Source organism: Uloborus diversus, chromosome 7 (genome assembly GCF_026930045.1).
Source record: "Uloborus diversus isolate 005 chromosome 7, Udiv.v.3.1, whole genome shotgun sequence".
NCBI classification, from domain to species: Eukaryota; Metazoa; Arthropoda; class Arachnida; order Araneae; family Uloboridae; genus Uloborus; species Uloborus diversus.
In genome coordinates this window covers 89,266,702-89,286,758 of record NC_072737.1, presented here as the reverse complement: position 1 = coordinate 89,286,758, position 20,057 = coordinate 89,266,702, and the positions used below count along the sequence as shown (strand labels likewise).

Sequence of the window (20,057 nt, the reverse complement as noted above, 5' to 3'; positions counted from 1 at the left end):
AAAGCCTAATTTTATTTCTTTATATTCGAGAAAAAGAAATGGCAACAGATGTTTCTTTTCAATGATTTTCTTCACGCTGTAAATTTTAATAAAAGCGTTCATCCGGAAAGTTGAGTTGAAGCACTGAATAATAATTTGAATGGAGGAAAGCCTTCGAAAAATAGGGATTTTATTTTGAAATCTAAGAGTCATAATTAAAAGTTTTTAATTGATATCTCCGCTAATTATTATCGGAGGATTATGTTAAATAGCCAAACATGAAGACGGGAGGATTACGAATCCATCGATACCTGGTTCGATGGTCAGTTCACTGTCGTTCGGGAGAAGAAGCTTGGACATAGATAGATAGATAGATAGATAGATAGATACTCAGATTTTATATGTATAAGATATGAAAGTCCAGATTTCTTCAGTTCATCCACTATTATTTTCTACTTTTGTTTTTCATATTTAAGACAGTATTCATCATGATATTGTTTTAATGAATGAAAGAAATGAATAAGTGACAAAAATAACAGAAAGTAATTTTTTGATGATTAAATTTGAGATGGTATTCGTCATGATGCTTGTTTTAATGTGCGAATAAGTGACAAAAAATGCAGATGTAATTTCTTTTGGTGATGTTAAGTATCATAACATGTTAATTTAAAAAAAAATGAAAATGCCAAATCTAAATGCATTTTCTAATGTGTACATTTCCTATTTCTAACTATTCAGAAAACAAGGTGCTGTGAAATTTAGGAAAAAATTAGATGTATCTACTCAAGTAGACCTCCTGGAAAATCCTGCAAATGGTGAAGCAAACTTGAATGAGCAAGCATCTGAATATAAAGTAAGGACCTCACATAATCCTTAATGTATATATGTAAACATGCCCAGGTCCATCTTCTTTAGCAGTTATTTTTAGAAACATTTGATCTAACTTGTATTTTTTGCTTAACATTGTAGGATGAAAACATTGAATGTGCTGTGGATGGAATATTAACTGATTTGCTTGGTGAAACTGTTTTATCTTTAAATGCTATCAAGCAAAGAAAATCAAAGCAAACTCTTAGTAAGACAGTTGGTGAGGTAAGAATGTTATGTGTTCTGATTGATGAAAAAATCTTTGAAAGTATACTTAAAAGTATCAACTTTCTGCATTCAAAAGGGGCTCCTTTTGTCTGAAATGTGTTTGCATTAAAAAAAAAAGGATTTTGCTTCATTTTTATTGTTTTTACCATCAATAATGTTTTCCCAAATGCATTAGCATGTAAGCAGGGGTCGAAGTGGTCCTATATATCCTATATTTCCTATATTTTCAAAAAAAGTATGAAAATCGTCCTATATTCCCTATATTTTTGGAAAGTGTCCTATATTTCCTATATTCCAGTTTTTTATCCAATTTATTTCTTTAAAACAACAGTAAATAAACTATCTGACTTCGGATTTTTCGTCGAAAGTACGTGTGCAAACGAATTTGAAATTAAAAAAAGCAAATCACTAAATCCTGCAACAGGCATCTTCTCTCATTGGCTACAGCAATATGACTTCACTGTAGTGGGTGGAATTTCGAGAACGAATTCTGAAGTTGGTTTTAGAATTTTGAGTTAGGCAACAGCAGTTTGTTTTGTTTTCCAGCGTGGTTTTTTTTCGGTTTTTGCTTTCGCGGGTATATTTTTGTGTTCAGTGCATTTTCTGATCGGAATGTTCCAATAGTCTTTTTGCAATCTTTTCTTTTTGTGAAATTTTATGGCACAAAATATCTGTATATTTGTGCTACCCGCTGGAAATGACTGAGCTGGCGGTGTACTTCATGTAAAGCATTGGTTTTTTCCTGTTAGTTCTCAACACAAAGACGGTTTTTATTTATTTATATAAGCGATGTTTGTGACATAGCTTATATAAATAAATAAAAACGTTTGTGACTATATTCCTGCAAAAATTGTGAGTTGCTGTGTTCATGGGCGCCCATATGCAAAGTTGCAAGGGGGGGGGGGCTCAAATGTTTTCCCTGTGGTTTAGCTGGATATTTTCCCCGTGGAAACTGATTTCAGGACGGATTAGAGTCATTAAAAGTTGACATTTCTAATAACTTATTCATTAATGACTGGAAAAGAAATGTTTGCAATGAAAAAAGTACTAAAAGCAAGAAGTTCTAGTTTCAGGGGGGGGGGGGGGGCTCGAGCCCCCCCCCCCTTGCCCCCCTATATAGGCGCCCTTGGCTGTGTTAATTATCAATAAATTTCACTTTGTTCTTTTTTTTTTGTCTACAAATTACACTTTTTTCAAAAATTATTCTTTCAACTACAGGAAAGTCATTTCAGGTGTAAGTTATAATTTTGTTTGAGGGTTTTTTTTTAAACAAAATCATTGATAAGAATAAATAAATAATATGATTGTATTATTTCTTTTTTCATAGCGAAACTATTCATATAATGTGTCCTATATTTGTCCTATATTTTTTGTGGAAAATGTCCTATGTGTGACAAGTCGATCACTTCTACTCCTGTGTAAGGTAAAATAGAAGAAATTTTATAAAATCTCTCTAAAACAACCATCTCTGGTTTTTTGGTAAAGAATTATTTGTTAAGTAAGGGACATGGCTGCTTAATGAAAGTTGCTTAGAGTGGTGTTCTCATAGGGCCTCCATACATGCCATATACTCTTTATTTTTTGAAATTTAAGTACTAAAAACGTGATTGTAGTCCATTTTTGGTAACATTAGGGGCTAGCAGTTTTTCGAAATTTAAGTTATAAAAACGCAATTTTAACTGACCTTCAGTGATGTTTGAGGAAGGAGTTCTCAGAAGCTCTCCCCCGGTCATGTTTCAGAATGTAAGCCCTAAAAAGGAAACTTAAACCTATTTTTAATGATGTTTTGGTGAAGGGGAGGGACAGGCGGGGACAGTTCATCGGAAAACTTTTGAACTTGTATCTTTGAAAGGGCAGTTTTAGACGATCTTTGATAATGTTATTGGGATAAGAGGTTGAAATTGAAATTCCAGAAACTCAATTGTGGAAGAATTTCGATAATATTGTTAAAGAAACGAATTCAGTACTCTCTCCTGACATTGTTTTGAAATTGAAGCTCAATAAAACAAAAATTTAAGAATGCATTTAATTATGGGGTGGGAGCGTTCTTCTAAAAGATTTTCGAAATTGAAGTCCTAAATACGCATAATTACCAAAATCAGTCACACACAGATAGATTGATATTTACTGGAAATGGTCAAAGTGATTCATCTTTTAAGCACACAAATGTGGAAATTCGACAATTTTCATGAATAGAAATCTTTCTTCTATGTATTAGATATGGAAAAAAGTAAAAATGATTTATGAAAAATTGTTAAGGTATAAGATCAAACTGCTCTAATTTTTTCATTTTTGAGGGTTTGGTAAAAATCATCTAATGGTAAATTGAAAGAACTGTCATTTTAAAAGCAATAAAATCCTTTGGGGGTAGATTGAAATGGAGAATTCTAAATAAACTCAAGCTTTTTGTAAAGAAAATATATTAATATTGGCCAGTCAAGGGATAAAAAATATGTTATGTTTAAACTTTAAAATTGTTTTTTCCTATTGTTAAGGAATCCATGAAAAGCTGGAGCATAGTGGACAAAATTCTAACAAAAAAAAAAAAGATTGAGATTAAAAAAATATTTTATTTTATTCACTTTTGACCCTCTCCCCCTTTTTTTTTTGGCTTTCAAGCGTATTTAACGTACATAACTGTACTAGTTCCAGAAAAAATCATGATAAATTCAAATGAAATCAGGCTGTCTGAACCTTTTCTGCAACAGATATTCTGACCCATTCCGTCTACGAGGAGGTCTTCATAGAAAGAGACCCTTTCTACTAAGTTTTGGAAGGTGTAAGGAGTATGTCAAAAAAGCATTATTCATGCATCTTACTATTCCTAGTTGAATAAATTTAAATATTTTTCTTTCCACCAAAAATGTCATTAACGCCCCCCCCCCCAAATTTTGATGGCGCAACTGGTGCCCCTAATCCCCCCCCCCCCTTGTGGGCAAACCCTGTAAGACTGTCATTTCAGGAGAATGAAGAAATGAAAAAAACGGTCAACAATGAACGCTACCTACTGGAGTTTAGTGTTAACTTCCTGGATGTAGGGTTAAAGTTTCAAATATCACCTAACAGGCAATTGCTTTGTTCAAATGTAGAAGAGTAGAAGCAATTTTCACCCCGTCCTTCCCTGACAGGTGACTTTCTAGTATCATAATAAAGTTAGGAGACTGATGGAGTGTTCTAAGAAATGGGATGTGGAACCATTTCACAAAAAAACAAATTGCTCTCGATCTTCATCTCATCCAAAATACCTAAAGTAGACCTAAAAATTCAAATTTTTAGTTAGTTCAACTCTTCCATTTAACATGTTTAGTTTAGTAGCCACTTTTTAATCATCAATAGCCAATTTGCCCAGGACCTTGTTTTTTACAGAAGCAAAAAGATCACCACTCCACAAGGTAAGATGCAGAAGAAAATGTTGGCATATTAGGCTAAACTGCAATTTTGTTAATTTGCATTTATTTTTCTCCAAAGGTGCATTTAAACCTTTAGTTCCTGCCCGCAGATCAGTGCTATCTAATTCTTGAGCGGGTGTGGTTAGTAGAGTGAAATGAATTATAGCTTTTGTTATTTCTGACAGGGTATGTGGTTTAAACCATGGTTTAAACCAATTGGTTTTTTTAAAAAACCATGCGGTTTTTTTAAAAAATGGTTTTTTTTAAAAAAAAGCCAAAAAAAAAAAAAATCCATTTTACAAGGTTTACATTGATTTCCCTAGCTAAGTTGCAGAGATAAATACTAAAATTGCAAAGTTGCTTCTTCAAAATGTATTACAAGCTTTAATCGAAAAAAAAAAAAAAATTAATATATTTTTTATTTCATATATGTGCCATAAAGCAGATTTCAGTCAACTTCCATCATTATGCTTAATTTGCATGATTAGTTAAGATTTACTAAGGATTGAATCTTTTATTGTAGATGCAATTCACACATTATAGTGCTCACATCCTGTTGCAGGGGTGTGACATTTTTGCCCATTTATTTGCACTTTCCTGGAATTTTAACTTTGACTTGTAAGGTAATCAACAGTCTAGCTTAATTGTTTGCACCTAAAAATTAAGATTTGTTCTGCAGATGAACACAAATAATATTTTTTGAATCAAATTAAAAAAAAAAGTTTATATTTCATATTATGATACATAATAGTTCCTTATATTATAATGTGGGAAGATTAAAAGATAAATTTTTAAATTCCCAGAAAAAAATGCAAATGTATGTGTAAAAATTGATTGAGAAATATATAAATCTTCACATATAAACTACACTCTCCATTGGTGTTTTTTTTTTTTTTTTTGGATTCTGTGTGCTCAAAAGATTTTGATTGGCTATACACCTATGCTACTTTATGACTATTGGGTGCAGATAATTCTTAGTTTCCTCCCCCCCCCCTTTTGTGCATTGGAATTGGGATTTTGGTATTTGCTTTGCCTTAACTAACCTGTGCAGTTTACAAAAGTTACTTACTCATATTGTTTTAAAAAGAATGTCTAATTCTGGTAGAAAAAAGACCTAATCTGGCTTTCATTTGATGAAATCAAAAATGAAGCTAGAAAAGGATTAAGAGCTAAGTGTAAAAACTGTGGTTGTGAGATGGAAGGGCAAGTTAAAAGGATGAAAGATCATATATAAAAATCAGCATTATGTAAGATCAGAAAGAAAAAATATGAAAATTGTTCTTTTGAAAAGATTATGCTTAAAAATATAACTTTTACCTTTATTCGATAATTATTCATATTATGTTGGTTTTATAAAGTTTTTTTCTTGGATCTTCATTATATTTTATTTTAACTCGCATCACAACCACTTCTTGAAGTATTTCGTATCATAAAGGGTCTATATATACATGCATACTAATATGTTAATCAAGTCAAACATTTCAATAAATATTTCCCCGCAGAAAGCTATTTTAATTATTTAATTTAGTTACAAGATTTTGTTCTTATCTCTTTAATTAAGCAAGAAATTAGGTATAATGTGACTATTGAATAACTGTTAATTACATGGAACCTTAATTACCTTCCCAAAATTAATTGTTTTTCTCGCAAATAGTATTTAAACCAAAAAAAAAAACCGGTTTTAACCAAAAAAACCTGGTTTAAACCAAAAAAGCTGTTTTTTTTGGATTTTTTTGAAAAAAAAAAAAAAACGGTTTTTTTACCAACCCTGATTTCTAAACCTCAGAGCCAGTGACGTAAGCCCAAAAATTCTGTTTATTAGTGCATTGTATGTAGAAGCCTATCCCGCATCGAGTCACGTCAATGTAATTCTTAAAAAAAATCCTTTTCAATTTTTTAGCAGAGTTAAAAGAGCGCGCGTCCCATCCTTTGCATGCGCCAGAAAAAAGTTTTTCCTCTCAATAAAAATTTTCATAATGTGGCTTACGTTCTTCTAGCTCTGAGCTACAGATTTGTTAGGGACATGTGAGAACTTTGAATCATTTTTACATCATAAACTAAGCATGAAAAATTAGGAATTACTTCTTTTGAAAAAAAAAAAAATCAATGCAGTAATAATTAACTTGGGCAGGCTGAGTTTTTAAAAAGTAGCCAGCTAAGTATTTTATTTAGTCGCCAGAGTTAGACGTTTAGTTTCCAGGTGGCAAATGATTATTTTCAGATCTATCTCAAGGACAATAGTCTGCTTAGCAAGGTGAACTCATTATTGACACAAATAAAGATATTTTACAAGAAGAAAGTGCAGTAGTTTTAAAAGGATAGCTAATTTTGAGTGGCCATTTTAATGAAAGGAAAGCTATGGAGAGAAATTCTGCTCCATCAAATTTGGTCGTTTGGAGAGGTGGTCAGTTGGAGAATGTTCACTGTCTAGTACTAATTGCATGAAAATTTATAAAACTGTTTTGATGCAAAGAAAACTAAATTTTCAGTTAAGGAGTTTTTTTTCAAACAACCACTGTAGTTCTAGATATAATAATAGAAATAATAAAATAGTTAATATCTCAAATGACCTTTATAATTGAAGTTGATTTTAAAATGTAGGTCAGTTTTCACATTTTTGTGACCGTGCTGAAAAGCAGGGTTGGCAAAAACCCGGGTTTTTTTAAAAAAGCCCATGGACCCAGGGTTTTTTTAAATAAAACCCAAAAAAAACCCAACTAAAGTTGGGTTTTTTAAAAGAAATGTGGGTTTTTCTGTCTTTTTTTAGGGAAAATGTGGGGTACTTGTAGCATATTGTAGCGTAAGTATATGGACAAAGTGCAAAAATTATCTTTGGGTAAAAATCTGGAAAACTAGTTAAAATTCAGCGTTTTCTGAAGAAAAGTATAAAAGATGAAAAAACCCAAGAATGTTAAAGTTTCAGATTATTTAATTTTCATTATTACCAACAGTTAGGCAAAGTTACTTCTCGAGTGATAAAATCTATTGTTCGTTTTTTTAATTGCTACATTTTTTTTTTTTTTGCATTTTACTTTATAGTATTTCATTTTGTTATGCAAAACTACTGTAGAACCTCAATTAGTTTAAAACCCTTTTTACTGAATTCCAGCTTAATCAAGACATTTCTTTGAATTTTATGTTGCCTGTTTTTCTATTTATGTGTACAGGGCAAGAAATATTAAACTTTTTTTGTAAAATAATGAAAATACTGTACCTGTTCTGTTTTCTGTCGACCGTTTGAAAAATCTTTTTTTCTAAAAAATTTACCTTGTGTTTATTCGAGATTTGTGACGTGTTGGTTAGTAGAAAATAATTTACATCAAAGCCTTTTAACTAGATTAGTTTCCTCTGTACAATCTACAAATATTGAGAAAATCAGACGTGACAGGACTTAGTCAAGATAATTTCAGTTATTTATTGACCAGTTAAAGAAAAAAGTTAAATACATTTATTTAAAATCTTTGAAGTATATATTTTTAATGCCATTAAGAGTTTAAAAATACTATTAAAGCTCAAAATTCATTTTTTATGTTCATTGTCTGTGGTGAAGAACAAATAAAAAAGTTTAAATTGTGAAAGTATTTAAATTAATTTTTTTAAAACTTCTCACAAAATTAAAAAAAACCCAAAAGTGGGCTAAATAATGGGTTTTTTTAAACGGGTTTTTTCAAAAAAAAAAACCCATTGGGTCCAACCCAATTGGGTCCAATGCGGCCAACCCTGCTAAAAAGATGTTATGTCTTTATCTAAAAGAAATAATACAGATGCAATTACTGCTTATAAATTTTATTAAACGTTTTTTTCTGCACATGGAAAGTTTAGTTACATTGAAATTCATTTCAGAAAGAAAATACACTTCAAAAGTATGGTTCAGGTGCAGATGAAATTCCAGCACAGCATTTTCGTTCTGATTTCAACGAGACTGTTTTTAAAAATGAGGATAAAAGGTATTTTTTCACATTATTTGTAAATTTTTTTTTTTTTTTTTTTTTTGTAGCTTTAAGCTTGATAGTTTCATTTATAGCATGTTAAACCAAGTTCAACTTTGTTATGTACCAAATCATTTTTTTAACATGTTCACAAATTAAGTAGTGGTAACAGTGCAGTAGTTGAACAACAGTATTTGGAAGAACTGACCTTTCCATAAGTTATACAATGCCATAGTTAATGGATTTTATTACTCCAAAAAATGTTGATTAACATTACTCAGCCCACTTGAACTTTAAAAGTAGACATTTATTTAAAAAAAAAATGGTTTGATACAAATTTGCATTAAATCTACAGTACTTGTGTAATATCTAACCAAATACTTCAGGGAACACCCCCCCCCCCCCTCCAACTACTGCACTCATTGGTAGAAAGAATATCTCGCTTCAGAGTCGTGAAAAAAGCTCCACAAAGACCTGTCATATGACATTGAAGACCCCCTTGCCGTGGTGGTTTGCTGTTTACACTGTGATAGAAACGAGGGACTCGGGGGGGGGGGGGGGGGGGTTAGGTGGTTTGCTAGGAATTGCTTGCAAATTTTTCATTCATATTTTCATTTTAAAAAATTCAGTCATTTTAGGTTTTATTTACATTTATTGTGTTCATTAGCTGCAACAGTAGTGTTTGTTTTCAAGTTTTTCTGTAAAAATGGTTATATGAATACAATATTCTTTATTTTCTTAATTTCTCAACCATTATGGTCTATTTTGTGTAGGAATTTATTCATATGTGATTTCTGATATGTTATCCTTGAAAAACCAACAGAATTTTGGAATACTCATTTAAAATTAATAAGGTTGAAAGTTTTTCACTCAAGAGTTTTGAAACGAAGTCAGCAATGTGACATGATGTCAGACTTAATATTTAATCAAACAAATGCTTTATTTTAAGACTGTAGCAGATACTTCTATAATTTTTAAACTATTAACAGGTTTTTTAGGTACTAATGATATAAAAGTAGCAGAGAACACAAAATAAAAACTTATGGCTTCCTGTTCTGCACTTTTTTTTTTTTTTAAATGTACTTTTAAATTTTCAATTAACCTGTTGTCATTTTCATGCTTATGTCAATTTTTGCTCCTGTAAATCCATTAACCAATGAATTATTGATCGTTTATTAACTTAAAATAATTTAAATATACTAAAAAAATTCTAAGTGTATATGGTTAAAAATTGTAAGATTTTCAATTACTGGTAGTTGTTTTTGTTTGCTCAAAACTTGAAATCTTATGCTGTTTCTTCAAACGAAAAATGTGTTTCAAATGAGTTCCAGATTAGTGTTTGTTTTGTCTTTGTTGTTGCAAATAGAATAAAATGTTTTACATAATTCTTTTAGAGATATTGGAGAAAAAGGGGAACATTTGCTACCTGATTTAAAAAATGAGCTTAGAAATCCAATTGGCAATGATGATCAAGTCAGCCAAAAACTGTCTGAAGAAAAACAACAAGGTTTACTCTCTCATAAATATTCCAGTGAAGCACAAAAACAAACTGTGCCAAAGACACTTCGAATTAGCATTGATTCCTCAAGAAGGATTGCTAAATACAGAAAGGAATTTTGGAACTATTTGAAAGCAACATCTTGGGTAGCAAATGAAAACTTCAATCCTTGGGTTCTTGCTGATATGTAAGTTATAAATTAAGTATTGAGTTATTTTTTTAACTTTTTTAAACGTTTAACATACATTGTGTCAGCCTGTTAAGACACCTGTTTGGAGAGTGTTTTGGTTACGCGGTGGACTCGGTAGAGAGGCATGTCGTTTTGCTCTATTCATTGCTAATCTGGAAACTTACTAACTGTCCATAATGAAATACCGTCATATCCTTTTCCTCAACCTTTTTAATATCCAAAACAATTATCTATTATATTCAGTTTTGCACAGTTATTTTATTTCATGAGTTAAATAAGAAATCAACAACTGTTCTTTTTTTTATCCAAGCATACTTTTTTAACAGACTTCAAAAATTTAAAAAAAAAAAAAAAGTGATTATCTCCTAGCAATTCACAAAAAAAAAAAAAAAAAAACCTTCAATTTTTAAAATTTTGAATTTGTGAAATTAGTAAGTTTAAATTCTACTTTCCATACTTCAGGAAAAAAAGAAACAAGCAGATTTGTCATTCCTTTTTTAAATTCTATTTTATGTTGCTGTATTCAGGATAGGAATTTAATTATATTTTATGGACTTTTTGATCAAATACTTTTAGTAAAACAAGTTGCACTGATTAGTTAATCCTGAATAAGGCCACAGATCCCTTACGAATAAGTTTAATTACTTATCATCTGCTAAAATTTGTATTATTATTTGTTTCATGCTGCAAATATAACTATATTTGTATTTTAAGGCATATACTTATATTTTTTAAATAACTAAAACATTAATCACCTAGTGTTTAAATAAGCTTAGTTTGAACAAAAGAGAAATGTTGTAGTGGGGTTGTTATCTTTGTTATAATCAAAATATGTTTTCCCCTGCCCCTGTTTAAAAAATTTTTTTTTACGTAGGATAGCTGAAGCCATTCTTGAAGATTGTATCACAGATGTGTGTCAAGACCTAGGTGATTTACCATCTGTTTTTATAGATGAGCTTTGTAAGCAAGAATTTGCGCAGCGTATGTGAGTAAAAACATGCCAAACACTATAATAATTGGAGCTTCATATATTTTTTGTAATTTTGACATTGTAATAAAATTTATATTTTTATTCACACAGTATCACTCGTACGAAACACTAAAATCCCTTCACTCCTCTTAATATTCTGTGCAAGCAAAAAAAAAAAAAAAAAAGATTAAAAACTGCAATTTAGGTGCTTCTTTGAAAGTTTAATTGAACACCATTAAGAAAACTTCCACATACTGATACAATTTGTTAATGATCTTATATTTGTTTATTATTCTTTTGAGTTTCCACAACAAGAACCTAAATGGACCTTATGTCTACATCTAAGGCCTATTCAGTCTATAAAAATACATGTGATACCTTTATTTTTGAATTTTATGCAATCATTATAATTAGTTGTATGTACCATAAAATCTTGTTTGAATACAGATACAACTTCAATTGAAAGTAAAATGACTAAAATTAGAACTGAAATGGACAGCTGTGGTGATTTCGCATTATTATTGTCGAAATACTGTAGTATAATATCCTGAGCAGGTGTATGCACAGACATTTTGGGGCTAGTCACAAATGACTTACAGGCCCGCCCTCCATATTGTTTACCCCTATGTCGATACATATATTTCACCCCTTATTTAAAAAATTTCAGGCTCCGGCCCGGTCCGGTCCAACAGGTGTCTCCCCCCCCCCTGTGAACGCCCCTGATCCTGAGTGTAATGAAAGAATTTGATCAGTGAAAGTCAAGAAAGTTTTCCATGTTTCTACAGGAGACTTGCGATGTTGTATCAATAAAATATGAGTACAGAACATATTTGCGATGAAAATAAGTAAACTACTACAGAGTATATAAGATAGTTTTATTTATTTATTTTGTACTTCAGTTCTATGAACATATTCTAAAAAGATTAAAGACTTTAATTTATAAAATATACAACCAACAACAGTCTGCACGTAACAATCATTAAATTCTCTGACAGAACAGAATTATTTACTACAAAAATATAAAGAAAGTATGGCTTCGTGAGAAAATTATTGCTATTTTTCTTCTTTACTGTACAATATAATACATTATCTACATGTGTATACTGTATAGATAAGATTTTCTCTGTATTTGATAGTAAAAATATCAGGCATCAATATAATAAGTATAGTTCTTAGATATAAAAATTATTTTTTGCAGCATCTTCTAAATGTTTCAACAGTAATATATATAAAGGGTTCATTAAACGGAAAATATTCAGTCTTGATTAAACATAAGCTCTATCAGTCAATGTTTTAATAAACATACAACATTTGACTCTATAACAGTGTTTAATTTACATAACATATTCTAGATTACAAATAATATATATACAAGTCTATATCAACATTTTTGCTGTAGGATATCTCTCATGGAATATGAGCTCAGTTTAATATTTAACATTTTATTCAACAAAATATATTACTGGTGTTAGGATGAGCATGTTTAATTTATAAAACTTGCTTTATGATAGCGTTATAGGGGGTAATTTGCTGCATGTAAGGCTATTTTACTTATACTCTCATTTATATGTATTTTACTAGAGGCTTTTTATTTAAAGATTGTAATTCATTTAGAAGTTTTACTTCACACAATATTTCCAAAAATAATTTATTATTTTCATAAGGACAAGGGGGGGGGGGTATTTCTATTTTAGTGGGATAAAAGCAATTTCAAGACAAAAAAAGTTTTGCAATCAAATAAATAGTAATCAATGATTTCAACAATGTAACCAATAAAAATCTAAAATATGAAACTTTTTCTTCTCTCAGTGATACAAAATTACAAATTAACAAGTGAAACATGATTTAAATTACAAATGAAAAATTAAAATGTAGAAAGTTCCTGATCTTCATAGATGCAGCAAACCAAGCTAACTTCTTGGAAAGTCATCTACTGCAAAGCATTTCTAAATATCCTGTAAATATAAATGAAATATTTGGACATGATCAAGATCTAATACTTTTTAAGCTGTACTATTATACAATATATTCTTTTGAATCTCAAAACAAAGGATTACATTTAAATGTTCGAAATATTACTAATAGGTAAGATTACTGAGTGATATTCTGCCCCCCCCCCCCAAAAAAATATATATCCAAAACTATGGGATGCATTGATTTGTCTGTTTATTAGCATGTCTTTAAAGATACCTAAACATCCCCACAAAACTCAATTACCATTACTGTGTTTTATAGATCAATGTACTAGTAATGCTGACTTGTTTTCATACTTTACACTACTATAAAGAGACGCTTTTAGCAAACATTTTTTCACCAAGAGTTTTTTAAATTCGGCACTCATTGTTGCATGAGCTTCCAGAACTTTTATTTTTTGCAATATGTTCATTTGTTCGTGTTTTCCATTTTGAATTTAAACTTTTCCAACATGCAGACTGCATGTACTTTCCATTTCTTTTGCAGAGATCTTTCATTATGAATGGATAGTGTTTCATAATGATACTGTTAAGGTAGATATACCTTAAGTATTCAGTCCACGAGTAGACAAAGCTACTCAATTTAAGGTAAAAATAAACAGCTTTGGTTTACAGAGCTCCAGGAAGGTGGAAGTGGATTTACCTCAGATAGCATGCGGTAGACAGAAGAACCATTTATCAACATTTTGATAATTTTGATCCAAACCAGAAGTCTAACAACTCCAAGTTCAGCACCCCCAGAGGTATTAATTTTAATGGGAACTTTGAAGACTTAGTGACCACAACATATTATACAGTTGAGTCCCAACTTACGCGAGGGATGCGTTCCAAGACTTCTCGCGTAAGTCGAAATTTCGCGTTGGAAGAATATATACATACAAATTTTTTTTAAAGCATACCAAATACTTTAAGACACTTATAAACACCCCTCAAACAGCTCTAAAGCATTCCTTAACCATACACTACAATTTCTTGCATAAAGAACTGAACTTTTACTGCATTAAAAAAAAACTGTTACAACATGAAATACTTTATGATGCACAAAGCGAATGACCAATGGGAATGAAAGACATAAAATTAAACAACACGGTATGCACAGCATGTAGTAAAATTAAAATGATGCACTATAATAGTACTGCAGATATAGTAACAATATTTAAGAGTTAAAAAATGAAGATAGTGGTTGGTGATTTATACTCCATGATCAAATCATTATTCTTATCTAATACATTTTTGAATACGGTTGCTTCGCCTTTTCTTTTATAATGTTTCAATTTGTGGCAACATCCCCTTTTCCTGATCTCTTTATTAATCCACAATACAAGAGCAACTTCCATTTTCATAATATATAACTTTGCTAGACTGCTCTGCAAGCTTCAATATTGAAACTAAGTTCTGAACCTCTTACGGATGGATATCTTTCTGATCTAACTTTTAATTGTACATATGGAAGATTCACTCATACTTATTGTCACGCTATTGTCAACGTTTTGCAGTTGCTCCAGCATATCGAGAATTTTAGCTTTTTTTTTTTCCAATTTTTATAATTCAGGAACTTTTTTTTTCTTCCTATCTTCACCAACTTTAGATGAAGGCGACCCTAAGGTGCCATTATATTTCATCAAATTTTATATTTAGAATGAAAAAAAAATAAAAATAAATGAAAGCTACTGAGTGGTTATTTGATGCACAAGACTAGTTTGCAGGGTTTGTACGGGTCATGGAAATCCTGGAAAATCATGGAAAAAAATAAGCAAATTTCAGACCTGGAAAAGTCATGGAAAATTGAATTTTGCACTCAAAGTCATGGAAATTTATTAAAAGTGATGGGAAAATGTCCTGGACTAAGAGAAAGTAACAATAGCTAAAAGAGCATTAGAAATCTGGAGTGATTTAACAGTATTGCACACATAAAAGTTATTAAAACTGGATAATTGAACAATCCCAAAAAGAAATATGAATTTTGAAATCTCATTACATCCACTTCTGTAGCAGCCGCTTGTCCTTTTTTCAATGTGATCTTATTGCTTGGATATCATTCATTTCGTATTTACCATTATTTTAAACACTTTTTATATTTTATGTTGTATAGTAGAGAATTTGCACGTTCTTGATTTTGCCATGCCCACTAAAAAAACGCAATTCAATTGCATCCGAGTTCGTTTCCGTCACTCGTAAAAACTTAATTACTAAATTTATCAGTTTATCTCAATTTGTTGAAAGTTTTAGAAAATGAAGATCTTTAGTCAGGCGATAGTATACAAAAACTAATATTCTAAAACAGTAGTGCCCAACATAACTCCTAAAAAACTAATCCATGCGACCCACTGTTACGTTCAATGTCAGGAATCTAACACTATTAATTTATATGCATTTGAAAATGTGTAAATAAGTTAACAAGTACATTTGAATCAAAAGATTAATTCGCTACTGAATGTTTTTTTTTTAAAATAAATATCTGGTTTAGAAACATAAGTTTACAGCAGTATGTGGGTTTACTTTAAAGAACCAAAATACTGTCAAATTATGTGGATGATTAAATGCACTGTTGACATTAAAATGCAACTTTTGAAGCAAATTTATTGAAACTTAGTAATGACTCATTTAACCTTTCTCCCTTTCATTATCATTCTGCCTTTAACAAAGAAATTTTTAGACACTTAATTATCATTGTATTGCTTTCACTGTATTTTACTTTACTTAAATTTATATGATAAAGACATAATAATAGTTGAGTTTTTTAGATGTATACTGATATTTTTTCAATCATGAGTAAGTGCTTCAATGAGGTAGTGGTGTTCACATGGAAGTTTTGCTAATGCTCATTGCCAAAAATTGGCAAGTTTGATATTAAATAGGCTACTATTCTCTCCCATGTAACAAGGTCATGAAAATGTTTATGAAGTCATGAAAAAGCCTTGGAATTTTTTTATCTAAATAGAGTATGAACCCTGAGTTTGGTGTGATAACTTTAACTGTCAGTGATGGTCGAAAAGATGTAACAACATTCACGAAATCAATATTTAGTAGCCAATAACAAAGCTGATACTTCCTTCCAAAAGATTCGTATTGTGGGCGAAAAATTTGAGTAAGCCCTAAAATTCGTTACTCGGGAAAAATTGGCATTATAGCCATTTCTCATAAGTCGAATCACGTTGTAGCGGGAGGTGACCGTACCTCCCCCAATCACTATTAGCGAACACAGAGGATCTACAGATCAGGTCACCACTGCCTAGGCTCACCTGAATTTTTGAATTTTCATACAAATATTTTAATTTTTTTATTGTCATCATATTTTCAAATACAAGCATTGATAGAAAGAATCACTATTTTAGTAAGTTTGCTTAAATACTTTTGTTAATAATTTTTAAAATATTCATATAGTTAGGCAAATCTGTACTTAAATATTGTTATTTTAAAATGCTGAGGCCACTTTTGTCGTGTTTCCCAAAATTCTAAAAACTTACCTAAATTCAAGAGCAATCATTTCTTTACTACTTGATCATAGTTTAATTACAACAACTCTTCTTGTTTCTGAAGGCTACCAGAAGTCAAGCGAGCCTGTAATTGCTGATTTTTTGCTAGCAGTTCAACCACCTGCAGATAAATAATCAAGAATAAAATCTGTGACATAGTGCTGATAGTTTAAATTCCAAGACAATTTGAAACAAAATACACCCAAACCTGTTTTTGTGCGGTCTTTTTTTGTGTGATTTTTTACTTTTTGTGTGGTGTATGAAAATTATTTATAAAACGAAAGCTCAAAGTCTCTCTGTCTGGAGGATGTCTGTGGGATATCTGGATCTCTGTGACGCGCATAGCGCCTAGACCGTTAGGCCAATTTTCATGAAATTTGGCACAAAGTTAGTTTGTAGCATGGGGGTGTGCACCTCAAAGCGATTTTTCGAAAATTTGATGTGGTTCTTTTTCTATTCCAATTTTAAGAACATTTTCCGTAGCAAAATTATCATCAGATGGACGAGTAAATTACGAAATATATATCATGACGTGGAATGGGAGAGCTAATGAACATAGCCAAATGACAAGAAATTCGTCATCTATTATTTGTAAATGTACAGGCAATCGGAATGACCTTTTAATTTTCAACAACGGGCAAAGCTGTGCGGGTACCACTAGTTATTTATGAAACGAATGCAAGGTATTATCTTCAAGTGACGACAGGGGCATCCCCATGGGAAGTCATTGTGACCTCTCAAAAAATTTCTTATTCCGGAAAATTTTCCAGAGTTGGCAAAATTATCATAACTTGGTTTATTTTGATTTTATTTAAATATAACATTTGGGGTTATTTTCTACGTGAGACTTTTTTTATGCAGTCCCTATCCACCGTATAAAATTAAAAAAAAAAAAAAAAAAAAAAAAAAAACTGTGTTGCAGAAACAGCTTTTTGTAGCCAGTCATAAAGTTTTGAACAATTATTTTGAATGCAATTTTTTTTTTATGCAGTCCCTATCCACTGCATAAAAACAGGTTTGGGTGTATTCAAAAGCATTAGAAAGTGTCTCAGACAATATAATTTAACATTTGCACAAAGCAGTGTCTGAAAGAAAAATTTAAATTTAAGATTGAAACCTGCTTGAAACATATCCTTCTATAATATAATTGCTGATGATGCTAAAAAAAATCTATAGTAAAATTCTGAAAATAAAATTGACATTTTGGCACAATCACTTTTATAGCTGTATTTTGAGATAAATTTCATAATTCATTTATAAATGCAGCGCAGATGTTAAAGGAAAGGCAACCATAGTTCTTATTTATTTAGCCCAAATTTTGTAGAAATTGTTTGCTCATTTGTTGAAGTTGATTTGTGTCTATTGAGAAAATATTTTTTGTGGGATTTAAAAATGAATTGAAGAGTACAAAAACTAGTTTTCTCGCTTACAATTGAATATGGCAGTTCGTTCATAATCTGGCACTGGATATATTTATTCAAGTAGAGACGTTGATATCTAATGATACATTGTATCACATAAATTGCAAAAGTTTCGCAGGTTTTGGAAATTATATCACTTTACTTAGATTCCATGAAATAGAAAAAGCTCATTTTTATTTACTTGCAAATGTTAATATTTTGTTTCTTATCAATTTTAGTGTAAATCGTAATTTGCTTTATTTCTTTATTTAAGATATGATCAAAGTTTACAGTTAATTAACCAAAAGAGACAATCAATCAGGAGATATTTGTTTTTCACCAATTTAGTCAGCAACAAATAAAGTATCACATTTTTCTCTTTTACGCTGACAGATAAGAATAAAAGGGCAGAAATTGTAAGGGTGGAAATAAATAAATAAATTTCACTTTTTAAAAAGGAAAATGTTCTTTTAAAATTCATTATCTATTCCATTACAGAATGGCATATGCTAAAAAGCTGAAATGAAAACTGTCAGTAAAACAATGTCTGTTTTTATTCAGAGTAATTTAAAATATAGCACTGCAAAACACTTGATTAGAATTTTCAAATATGCTTGAATATTTGTGTAAAGGAAATACAGCTATTTCACTTTGACTATATGAGGAAAAAAAAAGAAAAACTGAACTCTTACTTGAGTAGTTGTTGTTTTAAGTTGTTGAGTCATCACCTCCAACTTTTCGTGTAAGGTAGCATTTTCTAAACACTTGACTGAATATTTTTCTGTCATTGAAAGAATTTCATGTTTTACACTAGATAAATCAGACCTGAATGGGGAAAAAATCATGTGAATACATAACGTTTAATTGAATTGGTATTTTAATGAACTTTGTTTCATTTGATACAATAATTACTTCCTTTACTTAAATAGGGTATTTTAGCCAAATATTTAATAAAATCAAAGCATCTAACTACTAAACGGCACGACCTTGAGGGTCACGGATTTAGACAAAATCCTAGATATAGGTTAATTCCCACTAGATATGAGCCGAGGTAAAGCGGTTTGACTGCATAGGGCCTAGTTCGGCTGCAACGGGGGTTCAAAGTTGATAATTTGGAATCTGAATGGCAATGGAGTTTCTTTTAGAATTACCATTTTTACTCTTTTTTCTGTTATTTTACTGCAGTATGAGCCTTTTGCATGCACTTACCTTTGAAATAATTATGTTGAATACGAATTTTTAATAAAGGGTTTTCAAATTCAAATTGGACACTACTTTTAATTTCAATGACTTGAATGCCAAAATAAAATAGTTACAGAATATTTATCATTTGCAAATGAAACTAATTATTTTCCTTTTACATTAATTTTCTACTAGTAAAAAGTATTTACCGTTTGCTAATGAAAATATTGAATTTAACTGGATATTAATCGTCTGCTATCAAAGGTATTCCACAATGATAAGCAAAAATGGGAGAGAAGAAAAAGCTTCAATTTATTACTCAAGCTAATAAAAAAAAAAAATACAAGATCGGTTTGACTTTTCAAGTAACTTAAATAATACCCATAAATAAATTTTTGTTCTTGATTCCACTCGTTGTACTAACAAAAGATGCAAAATGTGTTGGGACATGGAACATAGTGTTGAAGTCTAAAATTTCGTTGGAAACATTGAAATTTCTGGTGCCTATTGCATTTCTGGTGCCAAACTAGCAACTTTGGACCCTTGTTGCAGCCAAACCGCTTTACCTGGGTTTATATCTAGTGGGGATGGACTTATATTTAGAGTTTTGTCGAAATCCGTGACCCTTAAGGTCATGCCATTTAGTCGTAAGTAGTACAGTAAGTATCAATGGTTGACCACATTTCTTCGAAATAAAACTAGAATCATTAAGTGGTCGGCTCATTCAAAGAAGTAGGAATTTCATGAATGGTGGGAAAAAATATATATTTATATGTTAAAAAAATCTTTTCATATATTTATTTTTAAAAACTTAGCTTAAGTAAGGGTGCAGAAAATTTCTCAGGAGTTAAACTTCCTATAAGCACAAAATTAGCCCTCAACATTTCCCTAAACTACATTTAAATCATATTTAAAGAAACATCTTGTGGGGCAACTTAGCAATCTCATATATTACTCAAGTATAAACATGTTTAAT

The 20,057-nt window shown here is 30.7% G+C and overlaps 2 protein-coding genes across 3 annotated transcripts in view; one reads left to right on the top strand and one right to left on the bottom strand.

The window, feature by feature from the left end:
- Nucleotides 1-11,092, top strand: part of LOC129226083 (uncharacterized) — a 35,332-nt gene extending 24,240 nt beyond the window's left edge. Inside the window, exons 5-9 of one of the 2 annotated variants that reach the window (XM_054860673.1) lie at nucleotides 718-832; nucleotides 949-1,071; nucleotides 8,307-8,410; nucleotides 9,787-10,077; nucleotides 10,955-11,092. In XM_054860673.1, the coding sequence (XP_054716648.1) occupies nucleotides 718-832; nucleotides 949-1,071; nucleotides 8,307-8,410; nucleotides 9,787-10,077; nucleotides 10,955-11,069 (748 nt within the window). In that variant the 3' untranslated portion in view covers nucleotides 11,070-11,092. The remainder of the gene's footprint in view (nucleotides 1-717; nucleotides 833-948; nucleotides 1,072-8,306; nucleotides 8,411-9,786; nucleotides 10,078-10,954) is intronic. The other variant, XM_054860674.1, reaches the window with a different exon arrangement.
- An 822-nt stretch (nucleotides 11,093-11,914) lies between these two features.
- Nucleotides 11,915-20,057, bottom strand: part of LOC129226164 (protein outspread-like) — a 51,528-nt gene continuing 43,385 nt past the window's right edge. The window contains exons 16-18 of the mRNA XM_054860764.1: nucleotides 18,592-18,724; nucleotides 16,491-16,620; nucleotides 11,915-13,005 (exon numbers count right to left, since the gene is read on the bottom strand). Of these exons, the coding sequence (XP_054716739.1) occupies nucleotides 16,537-16,620; nucleotides 18,592-18,724 (217 nt within the window). The 3' untranslated portion in view covers nucleotides 11,915-13,005; nucleotides 16,491-16,536. The remainder of the gene's footprint in view (nucleotides 13,006-16,490; nucleotides 16,621-18,591; nucleotides 18,725-20,057) is intronic.